Source organism: Priceomyces carsonii, assembly GCF_900007245.1.
Source record: "Priceomyces carsonii strain CBS4050 genome assembly, scaffold: Debaryomyces_carsonii_scaffold_7, whole genome shotgun sequence".
Lineage (NCBI taxonomy): Eukaryota > Fungi > Ascomycota > Pichiomycetes > Serinales > Debaryomycetaceae > Priceomyces > Priceomyces carsonii.
In genome coordinates, this window is record NW_026946680.1 from 679776 (window position 1) to 691053 (window position 11278).

The 11278-nt window shown below is 37.3% G+C and overlaps 6 protein-coding genes across 6 annotated transcripts; 2 read left to right on the plus strand and 4 right to left on the minus strand.

The window, feature by feature from the left end:
• Window positions 1-29: 29 nt before the first annotated feature.
• On the plus strand, window positions 30-1520 carry PRCAT00006160001 (uncharacterized protein; the record flags this gene model as incomplete). The annotated part of the gene is made up of 1 exon (XM_062956289.1): window positions 30-1520. One exon carries the CDS (start codon window positions 30-32, stop codon window positions 1518-1520), a length of 1491 nt encoding a protein of 496 aa, XP_062812807.1.
• Window positions 1521-1618: 98 nt separating this feature from the next.
• Window positions 1619-2785, minus strand: PRCAT00006161001 (triglyceride lipase; the record flags this gene model as incomplete). The annotated part of the gene is made up of 1 exon (XM_062956290.1): window positions 1619-2785. One exon carries the CDS (start codon window positions 2783-2785, stop codon window positions 1619-1621), a length of 1167 nt encoding a protein of 388 aa, XP_062812808.1.
• Window positions 2786-3117: 332 nt separating this feature from the next.
• Window positions 3118-4221, minus strand: PRCAT00006162001 (NAD(P)/FAD-dependent oxidoreductase; the record flags this gene model as incomplete). The annotated part of the gene is made up of 1 exon (XM_062956291.1): window positions 3118-4221. The coding sequence occupies one exon, from the start codon at window positions 4219-4221 to the stop codon at window positions 3118-3120; it is 1104 nt and encodes a 367-aa protein (XP_062812809.1).
• A 1017-nt stretch (window positions 4222-5238) lies between these two features.
• PRCAT00006163001 (uncharacterized protein) lies at window positions 5239-7716 on the plus strand (the record flags this gene model as incomplete). The annotated part of the gene is made up of 1 exon (XM_062956292.1): window positions 5239-7716. One exon carries the CDS (start codon window positions 5239-5241, stop codon window positions 7714-7716), a length of 2478 nt encoding a protein of 825 aa, XP_062812810.1.
• A 386-nt stretch (window positions 7717-8102) lies between these two features.
• COQ6 (putative N,N-dimethylaniline monooxygenase) lies at window positions 8103-9587 on the minus strand (the record flags this gene model as incomplete). The annotated part of the gene is made up of 1 exon (XM_062956293.1): window positions 8103-9587. One exon carries the CDS (start codon window positions 9585-9587, stop codon window positions 8103-8105), a length of 1485 nt encoding a protein of 494 aa, XP_062812811.1.
• Window positions 9588-9729: 142 nt separating this feature from the next.
• On the minus strand, window positions 9730-10773 carry SUA71 (transcription factor TFIIB; the record flags this gene model as incomplete). Its single annotated transcript, XM_062956294.1, has 1 exon — window positions 9730-10773. The coding sequence occupies one exon, from the start codon at window positions 10771-10773 to the stop codon at window positions 9730-9732; it is 1044 nt and encodes a 347-aa protein (XP_062812812.1).
• Window positions 10774-11278: the final 505 nt, after the last annotated feature.

The window sequence follows — 11278 nt, forward strand, 5'->3', positions numbered from 1 at the left end:
TCGCTAGTATTGAAGTGACATTGAATTATATGTTTGTGAGGAAAGCTGCTAAGCTTGAAAGAGCCTCAATTGTCTCGATACCATTTCAAAGAAGATGGGTACATATTCCTTTGGTGATTGAAGGAAAAGAGGTCAGTACAGGTGAAAGCAGTCCAGTTTTTTCACACGAAGCGCCTTATAAGGTTATTCAAACATATAGCTTTTTAAATTCAGGGACTTTTGCGTCAACAGTTCCAAGGATTTGCGCTGCTTCGGACGTAGGATTCCAAGAATGGTCTTCTAAAACCTTCATTGAAAGGATAGAAGTGATGAAAAAAGTAAGTGACCTATTGAAGAATAGAAAAGATGAGTTCGTGAAGGCACACCAAGAAATAGGAGGGCCTGAATGGTTCTCTAACTTCAATATTAACCATTTAATCTTGCAAATTGAGCTTTACATAAGTCAAATATCGCAACCAGAGGGTGAAGTGGCCAAAGCTCTAATTCCCCTGCTCGCAATGACAATTAGACAACCTATGGGTTCCATCTTATCAATGGCACCTTGGAATGCTCCAGCTATATTATGTGGAAGGAGTATAGCAGCTCCATTGGCAGCTGGATGCTCTGTTGTTCTCAAGTCCTCGGAGAGGGCACCTCTTATATCCTATTTATTGGTCAAGGTGTTTCATGACGCTGGTATACCACCGAATGCTTTACAATTAGTTCATACGAAACCTGAGGATTCAGAAACCTTTGTTGATGTCATGCTATCTAATCCTCTCATAAAGAAAGTAAACTTTACTGGATCTACAGATGTTGGTAGGAAGATCGCAATTACGGCAGCTAAATATTTGAAACCTACGTTACTTGAGTTGGGAGGCAAAAACTACTCCATTGTCGATAATCCTCTAGATTTGAAACAGTCGGCCCAAAATATTCTATGGAGTGCTTGGTCTCATCAGGGTCAGATTTGTATGTGTATCGACAGTGTCTACATTCACGAGTCAATTTATGACGATTATTGCGATGAGTTGCTTCGCTGTGCTCAAACTTTGGTCCGAGACCCAGTCTATTCTATTCCTCAAAGAGACACGTCACAGGTAGACAAAATAATGGACTTAATTGATGATGCTTTGCAAAAGGGAGCGATAATGTTATACGGGAAGAGAAGTGATGAAGATACAGGTTCGGTCATTCATCCTATGATTTTAAAGGATGTTACATCTGAAATGAAACTTGATTCCACAGAATCTTTTGGACCCATTTTGACAGTGTATAAGTATACTGATAAAGAAGAGGTTGTTCAAACATTGAACAAGGCGACGAGCTGCTTGAAAGCATCAATATGGTCACATAACATAAGTGAAGCAATTGCGCTTGCAAAGAAAATCGAGTCAGCTGGGGTTCATATTAACAGCTCTACTATTTATGATGAGCCAACACTTCCACATGGTGGTTTCAAAGAGAGTGGTATGGGAAGATTCAATAGTTCATGGGGATATGAAGAATTTACCTACACGAAAACACTTACAATAAACTAATAGTACCTTCGCCAATGTAATTTACTATAGTTCCTAACTCATTTATAATAAATTTATTGAATGGTTTTCCATAATGTCAGAAATATGCATCGATCCTTTTAAAAGCCTTTTTTGGCTAAGCTATCAGCAATACTTGAATATAATGCTATAGCATTGAATTTTGGGTTTTCTTGAAATACAACCTTATCGAAAGCTAATCTTGCTCGATTAGTCCAATTTATTAGATCTAAATGATCAACCTGATCCAAAGTACCTAAATACTCACCCCATTTTGCACTTTCGACGCTTACCATGCCATCATTATCTGTCGATATATGTGTATGCTCTCTTTTATTTCTTAGCTCTATACTCCGTCTAATGATGCGCCAAGTAACGTTAAAGAGATTATACCATTTCGGAGTGAATCTTGCTCCATAAGAAAAATAAGACACGGAAGGATCATTTTGAATTTCTTCGTTGAATTTGACTAGGTTCTGAGTAGTAAGCTCCTTTACCGAGGGAAAGAGCTTTTGCATAGCAGTGCTGTTTTTGAAATGATCCATAAAGAAATCGGCACACTCAGATCCGTGGTGTGGAGTCGAAATTGTAGTTAAAGAAACTACTTCATAATCTCGCTGCTTTAGTTTCGAAATTAAATATCTACTATCCAACCCACCCATTGAATGACTTATCAAGTTGACTTTGATTGCCTTGCCTTTTTCTGATGAACCTTTCCCATTATCTGCAGATTCATCTTTCCCGGATGGATAAATGCTAGCTGCTTTATAGTTTTTTCGGAGTTCTTTAAAGCGGCGGTTTATAAAATCATTTAAACTCGAAGCTCTATCTTCAATTGAAGCAAATGGGGGAACTTTTCCAATCATAACAGTACATCCAAACTTTTGCAAGGCATCCTTAATCCCATACCAATAGTCTAGTTCTATTAATCCATTATTAATCGTTCTTTTGACATCCTGGTTCAAATCCTGTGTTGCAGATTGCATCATTTTGGGTTCTGAAAAAAATGTAAGTTTATCAAATCCAGAAAACCCATGACATAAAACAATCGGATATCTTGGGGAGTCGTATTTATCTCTAAGTTTGCTAAATTTTTCTATTATCAATTTGCTCCTGTTAGTTGCTACATCATTAATCTTCTTATTAGTTGCATAGGATGCATCTTTATATTCAGGTATTCCTGATCGAAACCTTAGTGAAGTCCTAACAACATGAAACTTAGACGACCTCTGTGCCAATCTAGGAGCTTCTGTGACAATCTTTATCATTAGTTACAGTAGCATAGAGTAATATCTCCGCTTGCATTGTCACAGCTGGTTTTGGGGTACTCAGCATCGGGTCATAGTGTCTTGTAAAAGCTTATTTCATTCTATATGCAGTACGATATTTCATATCGTTTATGGTAAACCTCAATTAAGCAGATTACACGTCTTTGGTAGCGGTGTACCAACTAAGTCCCCTAAAAATACCGACGGGAGGCTGGCTACTACTAAATTTTTTGAACACTCGGACACTCGTATTATTAAATTACTTTATTAACTTTGTATTATTAATCTCTAATCCATTCTTACCGTTGTCAAGAGACGGGACAATTAAGTAATCAGGTTAGCTCTTCGCCTGCCCTGCGAAGTAAGAAATCTCTACTCTTTAAGTACCAAATCACCCAGCTTGGAACAGACCAGCCAAACACTTTACCGACACCAGATTTTCTCGTAATCGGAACTAATTCACTGGCTTCGTGCGATTTATAGGCTTTTAAGGTAACTGCCTCTTCACCAAATATCTCTTTTCTGACAGCCGATTCAAAGACAGCTCGCTGATAAAATTTTATGTCCACAAAACTGCTCTCCCCGATGGACAAGATGTCTCCAAGTGCTAACACATTGTGATATTTCTTGACTCTAAAATGCTCATCTGTAAGAAGATATCCTTGAGAATCAAGAAATTCATCATCTATAAATTGTGAATTTGGTTTCAATCCTGAAGCAGGTATAATCAAATCGAATTTCTCTGAAGATCCGTCGCTCAATTTTGCTACATAACCATTCTTATCCTTCTCGTATGAGCTTATCTTGGTGTTTACAACTTCGACGTTGCAAGATTGTAATAATTTAAGGGCTTTATCAGACGCTTTTTGTCCCAAAAATGATAATGGTCCTTTGGAACCCGTAAACAATTTGATTTTCTTCTTGGTTCCATAACTAAAACCTAATTCACCAGCAACTTCAACTCCAGTTGACCCTCCTCCAATTACGCAAATACTTTGAGCAGCAGCAGCATCAGAACTGAGAGTTTTGGCGGCTTCGATACTGGTTTGGTAGTCATCCTTCAATTTAAAAGAAGCGTTTTCTGAAGAGGAGCCTGATGCGATTATCAAGTAGTCGTATGTTAGTTTACGCTCACCTTTAGCTGTTAAAACTTGGACGCTATTGGTACTAAAGTCAGACGAAGTGACGGTTCCTTGGATAAATTCACATGGCTTACCATTTGAGCGTCTTTTAAATGCCTTTTCCACCGAAAAGTAAGTCTTTTCAATATTCTCAGGCTCAATAATTAGTCTTGGGCTGGCAACGCAAAAAAACGATTTTGACGAGGCAGAAACTAATGTGACCTTCGTAGGAGTCTCCTTTGAAAGTTTAAATATCATATCTGCAGCAGCCAATGCAGCAAAAGAGCCACCAATTATTAAAACTTCACAAGGCATCTTTAAGACAATAATATTCTCTCCAAATCAAAACTGAGATTTGAATGGGGTTCTATATAAATAACTTGCCAATTTTTAATTGTTAATGCTATTTTCCAGTAAAAATTAGTAAGCCCTTGCCATTGAAGAGTATATATCCACACATTAGGACCGAGTAAAATGTATTTCATTATTGACAATTAGCCAATGAGACATCTTTAAAAATTCAAACGGAGCTGAAGGACGGTATATTTTCACATCCCTGTGTCTAACAATTAATAAGCCATCATGCTACCTCGTTATTAGTAAATTGTTGCAATGCAATAGAAGATCTTACTAACATTCGAATGAAACTTGGTTGAAAAATCATACCCTTTTGGGTGTTAACGAGCCGCACACGGAGATGAGACACGGAACTGGTACTTTTATGGTGCGGAATCCAAGACTTCGTGATTGTAAGCGGAATATACCCACGGAGAGCCTCAACTAAGTAAAGCTTGTCATTGATACAAACAATCCTCTTATAATAAATTCTATTTAATCTTATTTTAAAACCTTGATTAATACAGACACCAAATTGAGAAGAACCAAATTGATGCAAACATTCTGAAATGGCCACGCAACTAAGGTCAAGATCTCATTTTTTTTGACTATAACTATGCCCCAATACTGGAAGCACCCTTTCAGCCAATGGAAAAGCAGATTTTATTGCAGCTGTGGCTCTTTTCTGTATAACGACTCTTGTAATTGCACCCATTCCTTCGAGTGACACCCTGTGGAATTTGTGCCCTCTTATGAAGGCAAAAGTGCTATTTTCTACACTGTAAATGCATTTGCATAAATCTTAAAACAACTCCAAATACAAGACCATTCACCTCCATTGATTCATAGGCATGCGTTTGTCATAAGTCATTCATCTTCATTTCGTATTCCTCATCTTCGTTTTAGCTTATCACGTGACTGTGTATATTCTATGATTCTGCTTATCTCATAATGAGAAAGAAAGAGTAGTATTGTAGTAGTGATCAATACTCAAAGATGTTAGCAAAGAGAAGGCAGAAATCAAGTAAAGCATGCTCCTTCTGTAGGCGCAGAAAGATAAAGTGTGATATGGGGCAGCCCTGTTCTAGTTGTATGAAGTACGGTTGTCTAGATTGCAACTATGACTCTCTGAAAACGATGAGAATGACTGAAGAAGAAGCTACCGAGAACCGTCGTGAAAAGGTGGAGTTCGAGATATCTATGCTTGAAAAGCGAATAAGCGAGCTTCGAAGCTCAGTTAGTGATGATAATGAAACGATAAGTTGTAGCAACTGCTCTATGACTCCAGATGTTTCCTTAGGTATGACCATCCACAGACAGCTGATTTTAAAATTGCCAGAAAATGATGTTATCAATTTTTACGACGGATATTTCTCAAACGAGATGGAGCAATCACGAATAAGTGGAAAGGGTCCGTTGTCGTGGTTTTCTTTAATGAAAATTGATTTGTATTTAAGTACTGCCTGGTTACGTTTAGTAGAAACTGAAGACTTGAAGCATATTATATTGGAAGGAAAGAATACCTCAAAGCTCAAAGGAAAACAAATAATGCAACTGTTCCCAATTGATTCACATACAAACTACAAAGGACAACTTATTTCTTCTTTTTCATCTGAAGATTCACATGATTGCTCTCAGTCCGATAGATCATGGACCGGAGCGTCTGATTGTGAAGTGGATATGGAACTAATTAACAAAATTCAAAGCGTTATCCCTAAAATGGGAGTTATAAAGTTGTTAGTTGATAGGTTTTTCAGTCATATAAATGGTATGTGCTCTGTATTTATAGAAGCAAGCTTTCGAGAGAGAATCAAAAGCTTATTAGGGCAGGTTTGCAATGATGATACAATACCAAAGATCATGGTGCGAACTAGAAGGGACTTAGTTTATATGGGTTCACTTCTAGTCGCTTTGAGGTTCTCATACTTGTCATTGTTCACATGCACTGGGGAAATTCACGCATATGAAACTTCAGATAGTGAACGACGCCAACAACTAATATATATGATTGGACAGCCAATCACTTTGGATTTAATTGAGGTAGCCCGGAGCTGTCTAGATCAATTTGATTTATCGAAGGAGATTGATCTTGCAATATTTCAGTTTGTTCTTTTAACCAGAATTTATGAACAGCATGCCCCTGAAGTGAGTGATGTTATAGATAAAGGAAAGTCACAGATAAATTTATCTACATTGTTTGAGCTAGCATTTTCATTAGGACTTGAAAGGGATCCTCGAAATACCGACATCTTCAGCCATGAGAGTGAGGTAGAGTTGAGAAGAAAGCTTTGGTTTCTCTTACTTATTTTAGATGTGAATGGCACCATGTCAAATGGCTCTCCTCTTAATTGCAGCAAGTTTTCCTTTGATACACATCTACCAAATTTGTCAGATTTTAATGTTAAACATGGTAATTCATCGAGGCGAGCTTCACGTTTGGACTCATATTCCCATTTTGAATATTTGTTCTCTCTTATACGACTTATAACCGATGTAAGAGGTGTCAAGGCAAGTCAAATAACAGAAGAAATCTCCTCTAGAGAGAGGGCATTTCCTAACTACGATCGTATAAGAGAACTGATCTATTCTAGTCCTCTAGTTGGCGAGCCGCTGTTCAAAAACACGGTGATTGTGGAAATTTATCTGCGAGGAAGTGCATTTTTGCTAACCATATTCTTCCATTTTTTCATTCATTTCGAAAGGAAAAGAAATGAAAGTTTTTGCAGTTTCTATTTCAAAAGAGTTGTTATCAAGATAAGAGGTTTCTTGGAAGCAGTACACGATTTGGTAGAGAACAATCATATCATCTTCGAACATTCCTCAGATCTTTTGGCAATTCCATCAATTCAATTATTAATTCATAAGTGTCTTATATGCTTGTCTGCAATAATAATTAGAATCAATTTAATGATCCGAAGAAACAGTCATAATCATAGGAAGAATCTAGTCGATACTAAGTACAATCTTCAATATGAGAAGAATTTAGAAACATTTAGTAAGTTGCTTCAAGACTGTTATCAGTCCTTTTTGGGAATAGCCCAGAAAGTAGGTCATAAGAATTATTATTCATCTGTCATTGATACAATCCAGCAGGGAGTATTGGATACTATTAATTCACAAGATTTCTGTAAGCCTTTAACTTGGGGAACAACATTCATAAACATACCAAACGAACAGCTTACTGAATTATGTCAAGAATTTGCAAAAACTTTGGAAACTGTTGAAACGACGAATAGTACTAAAGTTGCAAACAATTCTTCTGTCGAAGAAACTGGAGTGTTGGACGAGTTTACTGATCCTAATAACTTCACAGGCAATACAGGCATGAACGAGTTTTCAAATATGGACTACGAAGATACATATGCGAAACAACTTGATCCACTTTTTAGTGATTTTACTACGTTAGCTGGAGATGTTCTAGAGCCTTCCATTTTCCCTCTGAGTCTTGCCGTATCTGAATTTAATGATTTATAACTTTGTTTATCATTTAGTTTAATTGTTGAAGCACTCAAGAGGTAAAGTCTTTGTTTTAAATATTGGAAAACTCCTGAAGGATTTGTTTATTCACTGATATGTTGCCAAATCGATAGCTAATGATATGTTCAGTGTGAATATTTCATGACTAGCCTTTTGTAATTAAATAGCTTCGTCATTTAATACACCTATTTCGGTGTCCAAAGCTTTGAATTATTTGAACATCATAAAAGAATTGATGATGAACGTATTTTCACCTTTGGCTAACCTTGTTCAAGTGAGTTTTATCTAAAGAATTATTCATAAATGGGATGCTAAGCAACAAAAGTGATGAATGAGTATACCTCATTATTATTCTTATTGACTTATAAAATAAATATGCTAAATTACATGTCACTAACAGACTTAACTAATAATTTTTTGACAGGACCAGCGAAATTCAAGGTTTTCATACCGAAACCTCTCAAAAATACAATAGGAGGCCAATCAGTAGAAAATATTTTATGAAGTTTATCACAAATTCCTAATAAGCTATGGTTTGATGGCCATGAATTTGAAACATACTTTTCTAATACCAAAGTGGAACCAATGTCCAATCCCCTATCTACTCCTGTTTCCAATGCATCCACTAAGCTTGCTACATCTGATTGTCCCATATTTAGTCCCTGACCTGCCAATGGGTGGATTGTGTGGGCAGCATCACCAATGAGAGCTACTCTTGGAGAAACATACGTGTCTGAATGAGACATTTTTAAGGGGAACCTAGCTCTGCTGCTTGATATAACACTTACGACTGGTAGAGGGTACTTTTCTTCAAGATCAGAAAAACTTATTCTTGATCTTCTCCATTCAATTTCGTCTAACACAGCTCTATCATTAGGATCCTTTTTAAGCATTCCGTAGATATAATTGAGATCAACTTCTTCGAGTGTCATAGCTGCATTTATCAACAGGGGAAATATCTCAGGATCTACTTTCAATAAGATTTCAGATAATTCCGGTGTTGATGACCATACTATGGTAGCATTGTCCTCTGTCAATGGCAATATGGCAAGCGGTCCTGTCGTCAAAAATCGTTGCCAAGCTATGGACCTATAGTCTTCGCATTGTAGTTTTATAGTAGCAACAACACCGAATGCATTATAGCCCCATCCTCTCGACTCAATTCCTGAATATTTGCGGACTGGTGAATTATAACCATCAGCTCCTACTAGCAATCTGGCTCTGATGATTTCTCCATTTGATAGCTCAATTGTCGGCCAATCCAAACTCCCTTCCCCTTCAATGGTTTTTAATTCGTTCAAATCATGGGCATCAAGGTTATCCTCCGAAGAATTGAAGATATTAATGACTTTTGTCTTCTCTAATATCGTTGCTTTTTCGTCTAGTGACTCATTTAATTCATCTAATTTCTTCAACAAAGAACTCTGAATATTCAAATTTTCACACATTGCTGCAATCACACCATGCTTGCTGCCACTAGAATCAAAAGAAATACGGGATTCTGAGTTTTCTGGGTCATCGTATACAATCATATTATTGTAGAACTTAATTCTATCTTGGAGCATATAGTTCCAATTACCAATTTTTTCTTGCATGAATAAAATTGATCGTGGTGTCAAAGATACTACCCTGTTGGTGTAATTCTCTGGAGGATTATCACCAAACTCCCTTATTCCGCTAAGGTCTCCCCCTTCAATCAATGTGCATTTCAAATGTCTTGTTTTTTTAGAATTTTTCAAAGTTGTTAGCAATGATAATCCAGCAGGCCCACCTCCAATGATAACTACATCCTGAAGATTCTCACTATAAGGGGATGCAGTAGTCGCTAGGTTCCTACGAAGATTCGATATAGCACTTCTCAAGAGCATTGTTTTGGTGTAATATTAGAGGAATATGAACATTTATCTAATGCCGAACTTCACACTGAACGAGCACTACTATATGTTACTTAAATAGTCTTGAAAATTGAATATAAACTCAAATACAGATAAAAATACATACGAAGATACCCTAATTTTTAGGTATATCTTCGACTTTAACCTTTCCACTTTCCACCCAATAAGGATCAATTAGTTGACCCTTTGCCTCATACATTACTTTGTACGATGTCTTAATCGTACCATCACTAACACCAGTTTTATCAGCAATCTTAGATGGAGGCAAATCAGCCCCAAATACTAAAGCTGCCATGTATATAACCGTAGCAGCAACAGTGATAGGAGATCTTCCATCTAAAACACCAACTTCTTTACATCTTCTGGCAATATACTCAGCTGCGTTTGTAACTTGTGAATTCAAACCCAAATGGGAGCAAAATCTCCTAATCAAGTCTTCAGCTGAAGTTTGAGTAGTCTGTTCATTATCCTGGATAAATGCAGCACTTGGATTGGCAGCATTCTTTTCTTGAATAATCTTATTCATGATTTTGAAAACTTTTCCAATCTCTTTTCTTGGTACATTTGTAAGTGCCCATATCTCCTTAAACGTACGGGCCACCTTTGCTTTACGGCAGCCAATGAATATTGCAGCAGCCATGATAGATTCCTGAGACTTTCCCTTAAGAGGTCTTTCTTCGTAGACCAACTTGTAGACTTCTTTCGCACCATCTTGCACAATCCTTGGTAACTGGTACCCATCGCACATCTGCGAAATCTTCGAATACGCAGCCGCCAATGCATTATCCTTCCTATCAACCAAGGACATTGATTGGGCTCTATTCAACTCCCTCCCGACTCTCGTGTTTTCGGGAATATAGGAAATCATAGTGGTCAAGTCTTCAGAATCCATCAACGGGTTCCCAGCATCTCCAACACGGCTCGGATCATCCCCATTCTGATCGTCATTGCTAAACGTTCTCCATTCTGATCGCGTATCAACAACTCTATCACTTAGAACCAACCCACAGCTACCGCAAACAATGTCACCTTCACTGAACCTTTCAATCAAGTCCGGAGGATACTTCTTGCAGTCTGGGCACGTTAATGTGATGTTCAAATTAGGCCCCAGGAAAGGTTCAGCGCCCTCCATCATGACTTGAGTGCTTCCATTTGACATATTCTCTCTTTTACTGTCCTTTCGCTTAACAAGTCAATAACTAAATATTGCCTTCTGTCGCTATCGGTATTCGATTAAACTTGAAGTTTTTCGAAACCTATACCTACTCAGAACTTCTCAAATCAGCCTATTACTGAAATATGATTGTTCTTGGAAAGGATGTGAAGATGAATGTTGGGTTGTGACAACAAGGATAAAGAGTAACTCCTCTTTGTCATCCAGGATATTATTTGTAATTTTATCTCACAAATGATATTTGGTGGTGTATATACCATAAAGGGCACGTGATGAATGAATGATAGGGTCATCTAGGCTGCTAAACCTTTTGAAGAACAAACATAAGGGGAACTAATAAAAGGGTATCTAGCAAGATAAACAGAAATAGTGTTGTTATTCATTGGGGAAAGGAACAGATTTTCACTCTTTCTCATTTGTCTTAGTAACATATGGCTTTAAGTTTGTCATTTTAGCAAAGAGCTTTTTTAATGGATCAAACCACCTCAAG